At 50.0% G+C, this 18192-nt stretch overlaps 1 protein-coding gene across 4 annotated transcripts in view; it reads right to left on the reverse strand.

The window, feature by feature from the left end:
* MARCHF8 (membrane associated ring-CH-type finger 8) overlaps positions 1-18192 on the reverse strand; it is a 112142-nt gene that overhangs the window by 11600 nt on the left and 82350 nt on the right. For 3 of the 4 annotated variants that reach the window (XM_075935710.2, XM_089780025.1, XM_089780026.1), the window contains 4 exons: positions 13555-13605; positions 3698-3777; positions 2578-3417; positions 387-567 (listed from right to left, as the gene is read on the reverse strand). In XM_075935710.2, coding sequence (XP_075791825.1) covers positions 387-567; positions 2578-3417; positions 3698-3777; positions 13555-13605 — 1152 coding nt within the window. The remainder of the gene's footprint in view (positions 1-386; positions 568-2577; positions 3418-3697; positions 3778-13554; positions 13606-18192) is intronic. The other variant, XM_075935713.2, reaches the window with a different exon arrangement.

Consider the following 18192-nt stretch of genomic DNA (forward strand, 5'->3'; position numbering starts at 1 on the left):
CTTCAGTGCTTTCGAGCAGGTCTTGGCTCTGAAAGGTGACTAGAACAATGGTCGGGCCTAACGAATCAGAGCTGTAGCTGCTGACTATAATAAACCTTGACTCCTGTTTGCCCTGCGGAGCTAACACAGGCACTGGCGAGGGAAACTGATTCTTTTCCGGGTTGGGCAGCATCAACAGGATTGTCAATTAAGCTCTGACAGCAGATTTGTTATTACTGGTGATGCATGAAACCAGAAAGAATCCACATTAGCTCTCAGACCCCAGGATCCACTTGCAGGCAGAAAATAGCGATTTATTGACAAGATTGAGCAATCTGGATATGGACTCACTTATCGGAGCAGCCTCGCTTCCATAAAGGCAGCTTTGGAACCAGCTTCCAACCTACCTTTCGTAAAGGCTTTAATTTGGTCTCCATGATGAACTCGTACTTGCAGAGTTCACAGCATCGGGTGTCGGAGCTCTTGATCCACTGCTGCAGGCAGGCTTGGTGCACAAAATGGAGGCTTCCTGTGCAGTGACAGGGGGTAATCAGGGGGCTCTCGTCATCTCCCTCACAGTGACAGATCCTGTAGCAGAAGCAAAGCAGCCCATTAGGAGACCACAGTGGTGACGAGGAAAAACCAAACCTGCGGAGAGGAGGCTTTTAACATCTGCGATCAGGCATGGTCAACCAATGCAGATCCCAAACAACATCCATGTCAAAAAAGAAATTAATCAACAAGCAAAACCAACTAAGGAAAGAAAATACAACGCACACTACTTGAGCACAAACACGGCTAGCTACACAACTTCTCTCTAGCTGGCTGGGCAGACACACAAGGTCTGAAAGAGACTTGGTAATGAAAAGAGAAAGAACAGGGGTAAGAAATTACACACACGGCGTCTTGTCTACCAGAACAATAGTACTTTACTGCGAGTGGCATTTAAGCAGCATGGACCACACTTCCCAGGACAGAGAGTGCTCACAGAGGTGAAAACCTAACTGTGGTTTGCAATAAAAAAAAAAAAACCCACCACACATACAAACTCTGCAAGAATATGAAGGGCTAACCTGGGAGGCCTGGCTCTTGCATTCTGGGGAGGGTTATTGCTGGTACAAGTTACTAAGAGATCGACTCTGGCAGCAAAGCTCCGGTCTGACAATTTCTGAAGCTGGGAATGTTTGGAAACGCTGCCCCATCTCACTTCCTCAGTAACGGCTGCTGATGACAGCTACGGCAAGGTTCCCCCTATTCCCTACGCATCAACCTGGCAGGCTCCGATAGCTCCCAATCAATATGGGTTGCCACTCCAAGGTACCGAAGGTCCCGTTCCATTTTGAGCTCCCGCCAACAAGGACTCTGGGCTCTGCAGGCTGTTGGACCAGCTGGCTGAGAATGGGTTTCTTATGAAGTTCTTTAAAAAAAAAAATTGAAGAATAGAACGGGGGGGGGGGGGGGAGGAAGGGAGGAGAGGGCATGAGGGCAGCTAGTTGATGAGGATGGGGCCAGTATCTTCTGGGGCATCCCACCTCCCCACTGTTGGCCGAGTTCCTCTGACCCATCCCTGGAGATATTGAAGAGCAGGTTGGACAGACACCTGTCAGGGATGGTCTAGATGGTGCTTAGTCGTGCCGTGAGGGCAGGGGACTGGACTCGATGACCTCTTGAGGTCCCTTCCAGTTCTCGTGTTCTAGGATTCTATGACCCATCTGCCCGTCTGCATCCCGCCTGCAGGGGGAGAAACCAAGCGGTGAAGGGGAGCAGGCTGGCAAGTTTCTCTGGGGCTTAGGGATGGGAACCAGTGGTGAGGTGGGGTGCGCTGAATACGGGGCTGGGGTGAGCTGCCCTAGGGAGGCTCGTGGTAACAGGGAAGAAGTCAGGAAGCAGGGGGTCCGGTGTGGGCCTTTGCGGGGGCTGTGTCTGTTGTGGGGGAAGGGCGGGGGAAGAGAATGGGGGTGGTGCCAGTTCTCACTAAGCGCCAGAGAGAGGCCCCGCCCTCCTGAGCTAGGGAGCTGCCTCCTGTGGCCTCTCTCCTCCGGCTCTGGCTGAGCTTCTGTAGCTGCACAGTGCGTTCAGACCATGCCTCTTGCTCGACCCACGGACACGCACCAGGGCCACGTTCCGGCCCAACGCCACCCCCGAGCCCTGGGATCACGCTCGTCACCTGAGGCCCTTTCTGAATCCGTATGTGGAAAGGAACAGAAAAGCTTAAAGAACTCCTCCACAAACTGAGCACATCTGGGAAGCGACGCTTAAATGGCCCATGGTCCGTCAGCAAAGCACATTGCTCTTTAAGCTACGAAAGCGGAGCGTGGCCTTTAATATGTGTAGCTGATTCTCTCCGATATCCCTGGGTTTGGCACCAACATCGCCACCTGGGCACGTGGAGCCGTGAAACAAATTGCTTTGGGTTGCAAAGAACCTATTGACTCAAAGGGAAGCGTCCACTTATCAGGCTGATAAAGCATCAGAAAAGCAGCCAGCCTCAAACTGCACATATTAAAGCAAGGAAGGAGAGCAGAAAGGCAGGGAAAGCAGGGCAGGTTGCCACTGAGCACAGGAAGGGTCGGAGGAAGGCTTGTTCTCTAAACCAACCTGCAGGCATCCCCCGACGTTGACACAGGGGACAGAGGGGGGAATTTTTCGGAGAGGGGAGAAGGGCAGTCTAGGTCACTGTCTTTCTCAACTGAACAGAGGGGTGCCCGCAGCTCCTTGGCTTTCAACCTCTCCGAGGCACTGTCCTCGAATACGTCGTCATCCCCCATGTCGTCGGAGCAGAAGTCCGAGCTCTCCACCAGCACGCTGGAGGATTTGGCCACATGGAAGCGGCTTGGATCGCTCTCCAGTTCATAGAACTTATGCAGGCTGCTGGCGCTTGAGCTGTGGGAGAAGGAGAAGAGGTACCGCAGCAGCTTTTTGCCCCTTGAGGAGGTCTCGTTGTCGGCCTTGTCCTCCAGGAGAGGTATGTGCACTGTGCGGTGGTTCTCGGCTGCTCCCAGGGCGCTCGAGTAGTTGGTGGAAAGCGAGGGCACGTAGGAGCGTTTAGAACTGCTAAAAGAAAAAGGCCCGAGACTGAGCAATTTCTTCTCTTGCTGATTAGCCCTGTTAATCCTTAAACACTGCTCCTGGGTCGCAGTCAGTCGGCCTTCAGAGCACGTCCGCTCCCCACAGTGAAAGCCCTCCGCAGTGCTCTGTGCCTTCTGATCCATGTCGTTGAGAGACTTGGAGAACTTTAGAGCTCGGGGGGCTTTTGCATGTTTCGCAGGGACCCTGTCCTGCCCAGGGGAGTTTCTCTTGGAGGCCTGTAACGTGTCTTGACAGATGACTGTCACTGTGACCCCTGGTGTCAGAGAACTCTGGCAGCGAGGGTTTTTCAAGACAACAGCAGACTGCACGGGACTGTGATGACAACATTCAGAAAACACTGCACTGGAACTGCATGCCGAACAGTGGGATAAAAGCACAGAAAGTAAAACACAATTACACAAGAGAACACGCAGAATCAAAGTGAAGAAACGAGAGTTATGGCTAGTGTGGGGATGGCGAACACAGCAAGCAAACAGGAAGTGGATCCCATTGAGCAGCGAGAGACGGTATTTGACTGAAACAAAGGGGACATTTAGAGTTGGCACCCTCGGTCGCTTGCTTCCTAGTGCGCTGGATTTTTCCATCCATCTGTCCTAGTACAAGCCCCGCTACAAACAACCAACGTTACCTGCAGATGTCCTGATTGGATGGCGTCACAGAAGTCCGAGAGAAGCTATGAGGAGCAGAAATGGAGGTTGGACTGCCAGCCTGCAACAAGAAATCACAGTGTTAAACAGTGCCTGGGGAGAGGTACTGCACCATGTCCAATGCTCTTGGGTTAGCTGTTACGAGTGAGCATTGAGGAGACAAGAGCCGAGTGTCAAAGAGCTTCATTAGACTAACGAGCACACACCCTCACAACCTGTGGAAGAGGAGCACACCTCCTAACACCAAACTGCAGCCTTCACTGGGGTGAAGCCTGGCGACTTTTAAACTGAGAACAAGAGTTCAGGGGCGGGAGAATGCCCTATTCCTTCATAAGAGGAAGCAGACAGGGAGAAGTATTTACCTTATTAGGGTTTAATAAGCATACAGGGACGAACACTCCTACTCTCACTGAAAATACCGCAGGGCTTTTTAAATGATGCCGACAAGTGGTCAGGGCCTTGGGTTTCCAAAAGCCCGATCCAGGATCCGTCCTTATGGGGCCCACTCACTAGCCTTGGTTACCCATCGGGTGCCGAGCATTGGAACAGTGCTGCAGAGGACAGAGCTCTAGGCAGAGGCCCCGTCGGGTGCGTGGGCGACGTTAAGCAACATGGTGTAGGGGTGGTGGCAGGCACGGGGGAGGGGAGGAGGTGCCAATACCTCAAATGTCGGCACCGCAGCATCTGCCATGCTGGGTTGTGATCGGTGACCGAGGGAAAACCGCTCGAGGTGGGCAACTGACAGCCCTGAGCCTCGGCACTGGAGACTGCACGGATCACTTCTTACTGGTGACTGAGAAACATTTCAACCATTCTGACGTGCTGTAAATCTTCAGACAACGGAGTCAGAGATGTGCACCCGCTATGTAAATGGAGAAGCTGAAGGCAGGCATTTCATTTGACACTATTATCCTGGGCTTGAATAAAGACATTAACTGGTGAATGCACTACAAAGCCAATTTCCCCTGCCTTTGACTTCCGCATTTTCACATCAAAGCTATGAATGGGACACATCCAGCCCACTTCATTAGCTTCATTAACACAGGTCCTATAACTGACAGGTACTTTTGCTGTTATATAGCTCTTAGATTGTTATTTTCACTCCAACTCATCTGATGACATGGGTCTTACCCACGAAAGCTCGTGAGTCTATATATTTTTGTTAGGTCTCTAAGTAAGGGGCCACAGGACTACTTGTCTATAAAAATTAGAGTCGCAGAAAGCTTCGTGCCGAATCTATTTGGTTTGTCGCACCATTAACTGTATCATTGTGACGTAGTGGGGGTACCTGGCTGGTTTCTATGCTGCTGGCTCTGGGGTAACCCCCACTGGCTGCCGTGGGTACCACGACCCAGCAAAACAGGATGAGTCACTATGCAAACCAGTATGGCCAGACACCCCCCATGGAGAGGAACAAAGGAAGGTGGAATGCTGCCCTGGCTGGGGGGCAGGGCTGGAAGTTGGTTGGTTGGTTGCTGGCTGTCTGAGAGGATGGAGGAGAGCCTAGGGGAAGGGGCTGGAGTATAGGGGCCCAGTCTCCCCCATCTCAAGGGGGCCTGAGGCATCCTAGCCCAGCTCTGGGACCAGATTACATCTATGCTGTGCTGTATCCTGGAGAGGCAATAAACTTCCTCTAGTCCACCGGCTGGTGCAGTCTGTTTGTGCCATTTCGGGGTGCAGGAGACGGGGGACCCCCAACGCGCCGTCACAATCATCAATGGCTGGTTATATTAACTTTTCCCTGAGGAACACAGCTCAGATATTTTATACTATGAGAATCAACACCCCGGCAACACAATGAGTCCTAAACTATGTACCCTGAGCAGAGTTCAGGACAGAGCCAGATGATTTTTGGAAATGCTGGTGTTTGTTTTACTGCCATCGCAATCAACTTCAAAACAGGTTGTTCTCTGACATCAGCTGTTCCTGTCTCCAAAGCGATTTGTATGGTAATTGTAGTTTTTCAAAAAGAACAAACAACAACACATCAGTGTGGGAGCTGACATTTGGATCTGCAGTAATTATGCAAATGTGCAGGAACGAGATTTTTTTTTCTAATGCGGCAGCACTTCAGGACATATTTAGAAAACTCTTAAAAACAAAATATTGACCCAGCAGAACAGCATGTTGCACTCTCACTCAAATGCAGATGTTGCTTTAACACAGCGCTTTACTCAAAACACCCGTCAGGCTCTCAAGAACTAGCTCTAGGAAGTCGCTGGCAATATGAGTTCTGGATCCAGGGCTGAATCCTGGCTCTGCTTCCCATGGCACGAAGAAGCCTGCAAACATTCAGCAGTGTCCGTGTGGACCCAGGACTGGCTTGGTCCACACCCAGCACCTCGGGGCCTAGCGCAGGAGGAGCCAAGAGGCTCTGCACCTACTCCACGGGCTGTTTGGGGATGGAGAGACCATTCAGCCCTCAGAGGGGTGAGCCACAGAGTTATTCTCGGGGGAGGTAATGGTGTAGAAAAGGGACTCTGATGGGGGACCCTGAAACGACACAAATGAAATGGCAAGCACGGAGCCTGGAGGGTGTGGTCTTGGCTGGGTGCTGTTTCCTCTCCTTTCACCTTTCCAACCAGGCTCGGGGAGGAGGGATCTGTTCAGAACCACCAACCGGGAGAGATCATTGCCTTGAGCCACATGGGCCATGCATCTCGCTGGCTGTCAATCGGCCCGGCAGGATCTCCATCTGGCACCCGGCACGTTCACTGCGTTCCTGACATCACTGCCCTGCCTCCAGCTGGGGCAGCCATCATCTGGTGCTTGGGAGCATGAAATGCTAAGTTGGGTGGGGCGGGCCTTTCACAGCTGCCCCTGAAGAACAAGAGGTACAGTCTGATTAGGCACCTGCAGGCAGCAACCATGCAGGAAGCTCCATCCGGCTCCAGGCGATGGAGGGAAAAGGACCAATGACCGGGTCCGTAATCTGCGATCCCCAATGCTAATGAGGGGTCTAACATTCTTTAGTGAGATGCTGGACAGGGGCAGAGTGACTTCGGTTTGAACAGGGACTCGCCTCCTTCCACCACAGAGTGGTACTGATGCAGGCCAGACGGTCGGCTGCTGCTCCCTTCTCCAGAGAAGGCTGTGTTTCAATGGTGCTGGATGCACACAAGGCCCAATCCTGCAAGCCCTTAATATCAGAACTTCCAGCAAAAGCAGCATTGAACCCATAGTCTGTGCAGAGCTTTGGGACGAAAGACTCTAGCGCAACATAAAATATTACTGAGGAGTTTTCTGAGCCCCTTAAAAGTCAGGTTGGTGTTAGAAAGGCTGGTCTTGTTCCAAGTTGAGTTGCATCAGTGGAGACCTAAAACTCTCCTAGCAGGGCTGTAAGCGGCTGCAAAAGCCAAGAATGGACAGAAACAGGTCAATGAAAATTCTCTCTTTGCATCAACTCAGCTAAGTTAAAAACGAACCCTTCAATCAACACTTTGATCAACCACACTGCAGGACAGAAAGTACCGCAAAGGCAGCATACTACAGAGAGTAAAAAAATCAGATCCTGAGACAGCAACCTGGCCCACAAGTACCAAAGGCTATGTTGCAATGTGCAGGTGTTACATCATTAAGGACACAAAAGCGAACTAGTCTACCGTGTAGGAAAGACAGGAAGTGCGGCAGGAGACCCCCAGCTGGAGTCTTGTGTCCAGTTCTGGGCACCACATTTCAAGAATGTGGAGAAATTGGAAAAAGGCCAGAGAAGAGCAACTAAAGTGATGGAAGTCTAGAAAACATGGCCGTCAACGCCTCGCCTTCAGAAGCATGAAATGAACTGGCAGCTTCTTTGAATACGGCAACACGCACACACACATTGACTGGAAACGCCATTATCATTCAAGCTCCCGACACTGGTCTCTGGCTTTTCATGGTGGATCTGTACAGTGCCTAATGAGGTGGGAGTCTGATTCGCAGGTGGTGCCTCTTATGGTGTTTATGTCCACATAACTACAGGTGGTCTCCAAGCAGACTGGGGCATAAGCTTTCAGCACCCCCTCGTCTGACTTCCCGCGTCGATGGCAACTCCTTCTTAACAGGGGAGAACTGGATCTTTCGTCTTTCCAAAGGCCCTCAAAATACACGTCGTGGATTGAGGGGCAGTAGAAAAGGAAAGAGAACTCTACTCCGGCTCTGCTGCTCGCCCCACAGTTCCTATCACAAGATGCTCTTCTTAGCCGCATAAACCAAGTTACCGTGGGGAAGGCAGAGCACCAGAGACCGAGGGATTATTTGACATACGTAAGAGTATTATCATGAGCCCCGGCTTACAAGCATTGGAGGCGGAGAAAAAGAATATACAAACATATTTTAATCTTCTCTTGATGGATTTCTTCCTGCCTCCTTCAGCAGTTACTTGCCCACTCGCGCTAAAATAACAGGTGTGTTTAAAAAGGCAACCACTCGGACACACACAACCCTCTCCTTTTCCAGGGCTCGGGTACCTGAAAACACCACTTCTGAGCAGCTGTTCTCAGCGAGACTTGATCATCAGAAGGGATGCAAGCTCTATGACTGAAAAATCTGGACTGCATTTCTATGGACTAGCATTCACTGAATCCACCAAAGCTCTAGGCTACAGGGGATGTGTGTATTCATATGCTTTTCTAAATCTGTTCCAAGCTGATGATCAGCCTAAATGGATTTGTAAATTTCATAGCGAGTTTAGGCTCCTGCTTTGCATCTGCACTGGCTGCTATTTGTCCCTAAAATGATTTAATACTTTACAGGGCGCCTTTGCTCAAAAGATAAAGCTGTACAGAAAAAACAATGTATTTACATTTTTTGAAGGGTGAACTTCCACCTCAGTCCTACCATTTTCAAAAGTTATCCATAAAAGGACTTTGAAAATAAGGGTAAAAGGAGAGCAACCCCACTGCCTTAAAATTATCCCTCCAGAACCAAGACACGGCACATAGATGACCTGGAGGTATTTCCAAATATTACATCAGCCATCTCTAACTCCATCAGATACGTGAAAGCAAAACACTGTGGTTAATGTGAGGGTAACTGTTCATACACAAACTTCATTAATGACTTAATTTCATCCTCTCGTTAGTAGAATTGCTTTCTTTGAGGTCAGAAACCCTGAAACACCAGTACGGTAAAAACCTTCCTTGAGTGTCTGTGTGCCACTGACCAGTTCAGGGTAACAGGCATCTGTGTTTAGAAGCAGAGGCGTCCCTGCTTAATGGTCGATGAAAGGCAGCCATTACCCAAAGGCGTTTCTCGACCAAGACCCGGATTAATGTAAGACACTGGAAAGGTCAGAATCTGGCCCTGCACTCAGTGTAATTCATGCATAACACCATTCGAGTGAGTAGTGCTCCCTCACGCAAACAGAGGTCACTGGAATGCTTGAAAGGAGGGAGGGGCCTGGACAAAAGCCACACCCCTTGGTGGGCAACAGGCTACTCAAACCCCAGTATCTCCCCATGAGGCTCCGCCCACGTCCCCTCCCCTGCCTTCCTTAGGCGGCTCCTGGCAGGGTCCCTGCCCAGGGATGAGGTGCAGGGTTGCTGAGTACAGTTCCTGTTAAGGTGCGCTCCCGCATGGCCGCGCACAAAAAATTCTTTCCCCGCCCACCTCCTCTGGAAAGCTGTGTGTGCGCGCGTGCATGCGCTCCGGCGGCTGGGAATGGGACGTACTGCATGGTGGGGGAGGAGTGTCTGCTCCAGCGGCCAGGAATGGGACAAGCCGTATGGTGTGTGTGTGTGGGGGGGGGGGGGGGGGTAAGGGAGGGTGTCCAGGCTCACCCTGTGGCTTCCTCTCTCAGCCTTCCCTCTTTTAGCCATACCGCGTCTGGCTCGTCCTGGCCTCGGGTCTGCTTGGCTGGTCTGTATCTGAGTATGTCCATCTGGCCCTGCTGCATGGCCTACTGGGTGCAGCTCCCCTGCTGTTCGCCAAATGTCTCACTCTCTCTGATCCCCTCAGAAAGTTACTTCCTTTCCCTGGCCACAGCCACACTCCCCTGGCTAGCTGCCTATCAAGGTCTCTGGCCTCGCCCTGCCCCCCCGCCAGACTGCAGCTCCAGCCCATCCTGTTTAATTAGTTCATGAGTTAAACTTAACATGTAACTGGTTAACTAATTAAACAGGATTTCCCAGGTTTTTATATAGCAAACACATTTCTCAGAAAAGTTGCAATCGTCACCTTTGTGAATCGTGCACTTGCTAACGAGTGGTGTTTGTAACACAGCTCACTGTGAAATCGACAGAGGGGTGCAAGATCTGACTGATTCCTTTGGCCTTTCAGGACCGCTAGCGCATTGCTACAACATCCTTAACTCCCAGTGACATCCATGGGTGTTTGAATACTTTGGAAGTGCCTGTTTGAGTCCTGAAAATATCAAAACCCACACAAAGCTCTGTTCAATTGCTAAGACTGCCACGGACAAACCTTGTCCAGTTCAAACCCCACCAAAGCCAGACAGTTACGTGTATAATATTATACATCTTTTACATGCATTCACACCCACAAACAATTCATGAAACAACACCCAGGCACCGGATGACAGCAGAAAACCTTTACTCCGCTTTGAATTCAAAGAAAACTAGACTTTGGGTTTCATTTTCATTGCCATGCGGTGTGTGACTAGTGCAGGCATCAGCTGTAAAACGGATTCGTTTACTAAACAATGCAACAATCTGAATACCTGAAAGTACGAGCTTGTGGGAATGACAAACGCTGTCCTCTGAGCCACCCGGCGAGCAATCCTGAGACTACATAGCACCCATTGTTCTAGGGCTGAATTGCGGGGAATTTTGTATCCAGAGTGCAGCTTTGCAGCTGGCTCCTCTCTGTGTTTTATGAGCCAACCAAACCATCAGATCAGATGACACCTAAACACTGGGGGCATTTACAGCTGGAATTCAGTTCTGCAATCAGGCCCAGCGCTGCATGCACAAGCACAGCGGGCAGTCTTTCCAACTTACGCCACGTCTGGCGAGCCTGCCTGCGGAATGCCCCCCTTGAGGTGGGTGTGATTCCCGGCTCGGGGAGACAAACTTGCACTAGTTCCAACTGAGCAGGGCACAACACGGCAGCATGAGCAACAGGGCGGGCTCGCGCCCCCCGAGTGCACATTTGACACCCGAAGCTAAAGTGGCTACTCCGTATCGGCAGACACTCAAACCGACCTAGCGGGGTGTGTCTCCTGGAGCGGGAAGAACACTCCCAGCTCAAAGCACAGACACATAGTAGGTGTCAGGTGGCTGCACACCATGTACCGACTCAGCTTCCACTGAACGCCATGGAAAACCCCGCGCCTGTCGTCTGCAACACGAGCGGTTCTGAGACGGCTCAATCACCTGCCAGGCACATCTCGACTGCTCTGAATCTGGCAATATACAAAGACCTTCAACATCAGCCTCTTGCTCACACACAGGGAGAGACTGGCGAAGCATTTCCTACAGCGTTAGCACTGCTCTAGTACTGTAACCCTGAGCGCAGGGCGTAAGTCGTGGGGAGAGCAGCGTGTAGGAGTAGGCAACAAACTCAACTCTACCCGCGAGTGGCCAGCTAGCAGGCAGCTAAGGTTGCCAGGTGTCCGGTATTCACCCGGACAGTCCGGTATTTTCGCCTCCTGTCCGGTAAAAAAAAAAAAAAAAATCAGAGAACACCGGACATCTGAGATGTCCTGAGCTGTCCGGTATTTTCTGAATTTTTCCCCAGCCAGGCGGTGAAAATGCCGGGAACCTGGCAACCCTACAAATACTCAGTGCCTGGCCTTCCCTTCCACCCCCAGCACTCCCAGCCCTCTGACCCCAGCCCCCATGCTTACCTGGTTCCCCAAGGCTGCCGGCACAAAATGGCTGCTGGCCAAAAGACCTAGGAGAAGCAATGCTTCCCCTGGGTCTTAGTGCTCAACAACTCCCCTATTCTTATCCCTGCACTCACTCTTAAAGGGAACATGCTGTTTTAATGCCTTTTTTTTTTTTAAAGGCTTAAGTCTTAGAGTCCTTTTTTTTTTTTTTGCTCTACAACTTCGGTCTCCTCCCACTTTTTTCCCTTTCAACAGAATTTTTCCCGTTTTTTTGGGGGGGGGGAAGAGGGGGTTCAGTATTTTTGTTTCAACCATCTAGCAACCCTACAGGCAGCACAATGCTTCTGCAAATGTATTTTGTTGAGCAAAAGAAGTTCATGTGCCTGTGGTTTTAAATATTACTGAGAGATGGGTGAATTTGCCTACTGGGAACCAGCAACTGTGTTATTGCGGTGTACTTCTTTGTTAATGAATGCTCTAGCATTTTATCAGGCGCACGCGCACGGCGCAAGTGTTGGGCAAACGATTATTTGAAACAACAAACTGTGAAAGGAATGTGGCGGCAGATCAACAAGTCTGGAATTTTGCTAAAGCTAAACAATGACATTTTAGTAAGGCCCAAACGGACTCATGGACACTAGGGATGTAAAATCCTGTTTAATTAGTTAACTGCTTACACATTAAGCTAAGAGTAATGCTTACTGGGTAACTGGTTAACCAGTTACCCGTTCGCACCCCTGGTGGGCATGTATGGAAATAGGGCATGTATGTAAATAGAACCATCAGGGACCCTGTGGCAACCACACTGGGTGGCAGAAGAGTTCAGGTCTCCCTATGAAAATCTGCAGCTACGAAGAAATTAAATCTTAAAATTAACTCGCTAATTGATGGATTAGGCCAAGCCATTAAAAATGGAGGAAGCGATGCAGGGTTATTACACAGCATGCTTATCTGCTCCTCATGCATGGGAAAGGGAATTCCTGCTATTGGGGAAAAAAATTGCAATTGGCAAAGCTAGAAGGTCATGAACCTTGGGGACCACGTGAAAGTAATAATCCGGCTGTGTCTGCGATTCCCAACTGGTCAGGGTATCCTCAAGAATTGGTGTCTGTTAACAGCGTGGGTACAACAGAGAATGGGACCGATTAGTACGTGTAGACGGCAACACAAGGACATGAAACAGTCTGCTGTAAACGAACCAAAAAGGGAGGGGTCTGGGGAGGGCTTGGTCCAAATGAACCTGACCACAGCGAGGGAGGCTGGAGCTAACTAGTCATTACAGAGACCGAAGGGGGTCGTATGGATATAAGGCTGAGTCTTTGTTCTGGGCTACCACAAGTCTTCACTGGGGATCACACCATCTCGGGGAGCCCGGCTGGGTTTTGTCTGCACTGCCCCTCTCTCTGGACTCCGCTTGCCCATTACACCCCTAATCTGGTCCACGGGATGTAGAGAGGGGGTAAAGAGGAAATGAATCATGGTCGGTGTGTGGGCCAATCCACAAACGTGTGGTGCAATGTCTGGAAATCCCAGGTTTCTGTTTCACTCTGGAGCTGTGATGGAACCTGCATTCGTCTCCCTCCAACCCCCAGCGTCTGAGTCTACTCATAAAACGATAGCCTCTATACAAGCTCGAATTGCCCAGGAGAGGGTGGGGCCATAGAAGACGTACCTTATATTGACAGGAAACATATTGACATACCTTCTAGAGACATAGAAGAAAATCTAAAGTATGTTGGAGTCATCCTGTGGAATAACTCAGGCGGGTAAAAGGCTGGGTGTTACTGGCTGTGTGCACCATGCTGGAAGGTGGGAGCAGTCCAGGAGTAGAGGAACAGCAGCAACACAGCGTCAAAGGCACCCCAGGTTGGAGGGCAGGGATAACACCGTTACTAGTCAAGACAGTACCCTGAATATGTCCCAAAGACAGCTCATTCCAATTTTCACACAGAGTCCTGCATCCTTTGTAATTAGCCATCATTATAAATGCATATACTCCACACAGGTTTGGAAAAACAAAATCACACCAATTCAGATTTACCAACAATGGTCATCCATGGCATACGGTACCTTTGAGATGTTGCTGGAACGGCTCACGGAATGCCCCAAAGCCTTCTCATTCTGAAAGAGAACAGAAAAGATTGTTGGAGTGACCGAAAGCTGCTGGAGAGAAGTGTTACTTCAGGCAGTAACACTGAAACCAACAGACGAAATATCACAGCAAGAAAGATTTACAGGATTTTGCTCCTACTGAAGTCAATTTGAGTTTTGCCACAAACTCCAGTGGGACGAGGACTGGGCGCTTTCATCTCTATAATGGCTGTATTACTGCACAGAACTCAGCTGTACAAGTCTGAACTGGGGAATTTTAAGACCGAGAACAGGAGGGCAAAGTCATTGTTCTGCATCGCAGATATTTTGAAAAGGAACCCCCCCCCCCACACCTCTTATCCGCTGAAAAATTATAACCACTGCAGGAGAAACGGGCAGGCCTTACTCAGGAAAGGTATCCCAGTTATGTCACAAAACACCGCCGAATAAATCACGCCATTTCATTATGTTATACAACCCCACCACAGAATTGCTTTCTCCAGGGACACCGAGCATTCTCACAGGGGGAACACCATGCAGGCAGTGTTGTTGCCGCTGCGTGGGTCCCAGGATATTAGTGAGACAAGGTGGACGAGGCAGGACCAACTTGTCTTGTGAGAGAGACAAGCTTTCCAGCTACACCGAGCTAGAAACACTAAGACAGCTGGAGTTGCGGAAGATCTGCTGATTCCCGTCAGTCATTTATCATAGAATCATAGAACACTAGGACTGGAAGGGACCTCGAGAGGTCATCGAGTCCAGTCCCCTGTCCTCATGGCAGGACCCAGCACTGTCTAGACCATCCCTGATGGACATTTATCTAACCTGCTCTTAAATATCTCCAGAGATGGGGATTCCACAACCTCCCTGGGCAATTTATTCCAGTGTTTGTCTACCCTGACAGTTAGGAACTTTTTCCTAATGTCCAACCTCAACCTCCCTTGCTCAGGGGAGATGCATTTCATTCCACAGGTGTCCATGCAATTGTAAGTGGTAGGGAATAGAACCTGAACCCCCTTTACCTCCTTTGCCTGCCAAGCGGACCGTTAGGTATTTCTTTTGTGTTCACTGCCACCACCCATCCATTTCACTTTCTGAAGGTAATGTGATTTAGTCACCAGCGTGATCTGGCACATCCCAAAGAAATGCAAGAATGGATTATCTGACAAGGATATGGCTTATTCTGGAGGGAATCCAACAGGGAAATTTTTCTTTTCAAAACACACCAGGGATGAGGCCACTTCACAGTGTCGGGATGCAAATCAGGATCCAACTTCCTCACACTTTGGGGGCGGTCAGATCTGCTGTTCTGGATTGGGATTATCCCTCAACTATAATGCATATTTATCACCCGTTTCCATAGTTACTGGGCCTGCGCGAGAGTCACCCACAGCGTGCCCTTCCCTTTGGCAGCTTTGGGACCAAGCTGCTTCATTCTCACCAGGTGGTGTTTCTCTCTCCAAGAGACACGTTTATGTGCTACCAACGGGACTCGGACCGGAGACACGACACCAAACAGCACCCATGCTGCCGTTCAGGCTGCTGGGAGACTGAACTCGGTACCCAAGAGAAAGGATGCAACTAAATATAGAAATCCAAGAATCAGGTCAATTGCAGCACATCAGAGATCAGCCTAGAGGCGAATCGACATGCACGTCCTGGGGCGAGCCGGTCGTGTCTGGCTACAGTTCAGGTGGCCATTTTTAATTCCACGGCAAGCCAGTGTGAGGTCAGACCAGTCCCCAGGCTGCACGAACCCCCCATTTAACACCAGCATGCTCCAAGAGAGGCAGCTCCTTGAGCACAAGCCTTGTGCTGTCAAAAGCTCAGTGCTGGGAGAGGGGAGGAGAAGCAGGTGGCAAGTTTTCATCAGCAAGGGCGGAGCTGCTTTTAAACACCAGCTCCCGTTTCCTCCCTCCAGCTGGAAACAACATGCCAGGGAGACAACCACGGCCCCCTCCCCAGGCTCTCCGTAGGGAGACATGGCTGCATGGCAGGGGAGCAGCAAGCACGACGGGGCGTTGGCTGCTTGGTTACCATGGACCTTGCACATGCCCAGAACGGGATTCCGCTCCCCGGCCGTCCCGTGAGACTCCGTGTGGCAGGTGGAGCACCAGGGAAAAGGAGCCATTGCTCTGCGTGTGGCAGCGAACTCTCTCTCAAAGAAGTGCCAATGAAGGATGTGGATGGTTAATTGGTTAGTATCCCCCTTACAAGGTAAGGCTTACCGGTTATAGTTAATCAGCAGGGGCTGGAGCAGCGCCCACTCCAGCCCAGCCAGGATAGAGCAGCCTCTCCACACGCTCTGTGTAATCGGTTAACCAGAATGTTTTACCAGTTAACTAATGACATGGAATTTCTACACCCCCAGTGCCATCTGCGAGCCACTGAGCTCTTTTACAAGGCCACTGACTGTCACGTTTAAAAAGAGCCAGCGGCCGGATTCAGAGCTGGACGAACTGGGCCTACGTCACCGTTGACTTCAATGGGCGCGGCATGTGCAGATTGAATTTAGCATAAGAGGCAGAGAAGTGAATGGGAATGAGCATTCCTGGAAGCTGGGGACCAGCAGCTAACAAGAGAGGATAGACCGTGGGGGTACCTGAGAAGTGACATGTGGATTGTGCTATCACAAGGCAGCGCTGCAGTCGCTGGCTGGGTCCCAAATCTCGTCGCCCCCATCGAAAGGAAACGTGACTATAGCAACAGGGAAAGTTGGCTGGCGCCAGAGACGGCTGAGGAAGGAAGAAAGGGGCTGGAGGCAGCTTCAAAAGCTCTGCTGAAGAGAGACTGGCTCAGGCCGGGAGCATGCAGAGTGCTACATAACCGGGAGGGCTCACTCACTCCCCTCTGGCAACGGTGATGTAGAGAAGGGTCAGGTGGACTAGAGAGAACGACAGAGGGAGAGTCTGAATGCTGCACCGCTAACCAACTAAAGACTGAGGCTGGGATTTCAAATGCCTTTGAGAGGAAACGAAATGATCAAAGCTTCTCGCTGCTAACTGTGCTCCTCTCCCCTGCCCGCAACTCCAGCAGACTCCAAGTTAGGAATCGTTACTGAATACGCAGGCGTATCTCGGTTGGAAAGAGAGACAAGGGTGAGCTTCTCTCTTAATGGATCAGCTATGGGGGTGGGATGCGCTTCCGAAGTGACACCCAGCTCTTCTCCGGGTGTGTTGAACGGGACAAGCTGAAACTGCGTCAGAATGAATGGGCTGACAACAAGGGCCACACGTGCTCAATACGATAAACGAAGCAGGCCACAGAAACCAGCCTTGCTGCCGAATTCCTGAGATTGAGATTTTATTTGTGGAATGCGCTGAGCAGCTGAGACACCCCTCCCAGAGCGAGGGATCACAACAGGGAATCATCACGTGATCCCTCCCCTATCACCCATTTCTAGCCTCTGACAAATAGAGGCCAGGGACACCATTTCTACCCATCCTGGCTAATAATTATTGATGGACCTAATCTCCATGAATTTATCTAGTTCCTTTTTGAACCCTGTTAAAACCCTGGTCTTCACAACTTCCTTTGGCAAGGAGTTCCACAGGTTAACTGTGAGCTGTGTAAAGAAAAACTTCCTTTTGTTTGTTTTAAACTTGCTACCTATTAATTTCATTTGGTGATCCCTAGTTCTTATGTTATGGGAAAAAGTAAATAACTTTTCTTCGTTCACTTCAGTCTTGATTTTATAGATCTCTATTATATACTGCCTTAGTCTTCTCTAAGCTGAAAAATCCCAGTCTTTTTAACCTCTCTTCATATGGGACCCGTTCCAAACCCCTAATCATTTTTGTTGCCCTTTTCTGAACCTTTTGCAATGCCAGTACATCTTTTTTGAGATGAGGCAACCACATTTGTACGTAGTCTTCAAGATGTGGGCATACCATGGTTCTATATAGAGGCAATAAAATATTTGCTGTTTTATTCTCTATCCCTTTTTAATGATTCTGAACATTCTATTTGCTTTTTGACTGCCGCTGCAAACTGAGTGGATGTTTTCAGAGAACCATACACAATGATTCCAAGATGTCTCTCTTGAGTAGTTATAGCTAAATTAGTCTCCATCATATTGCATATATAGTTGGGATTCTTTTTACACACATGTATGTTTAAATATTTATTTTTTTGTACCAACCCCTCTTCTCCTTTCACACGGATGCTATACCACATGGGGATGCAACTGTGGGGAAGAGTCACATGCAAGAGAGTAATTTTTTCTCTCTTTTGCCAGGAGAGGTAGGGGAACTCCCCCGGGGAGGGAACAGGCAGAAGTCCTGTGACTAGCACCCCCCCGGGATTCCACCTAGAGAGAACAACATTAAGATCTCTCTGAAACTCCACAGCAGCCCTCCCATGTAAAGCTGCCTGGCACAAGCACGGAATCGTACATTTCCTGGACAGTTAGTTCTTGCCCTCTCTGGGCAACACCCACCCGGTTCTGGCCTGTTAATGGCTCGCTCCCAGCCTGCTAGAGGTGAATTTACCATGGTGTCTTTCCTCATGTGCTGGCCAATGGTAAGAACATGGTTACTTCCACAGCATGACTGGGAACATGTAGGATCAAGCAGAAGCAAAACAGGGCCTGTGTGGGAGCCATACTCTGGCTAATAA

The sequence above is a fragment of the Pelodiscus sinensis genome, chromosome 8 (assembly GCF_052426305.1).
Source record: "Pelodiscus sinensis isolate ZL-2025 chromosome 8, ASM5242630v1, whole genome shotgun sequence".
NCBI lineage: Eukaryota > Metazoa > Chordata > Testudines > Trionychidae > Pelodiscus > Pelodiscus sinensis.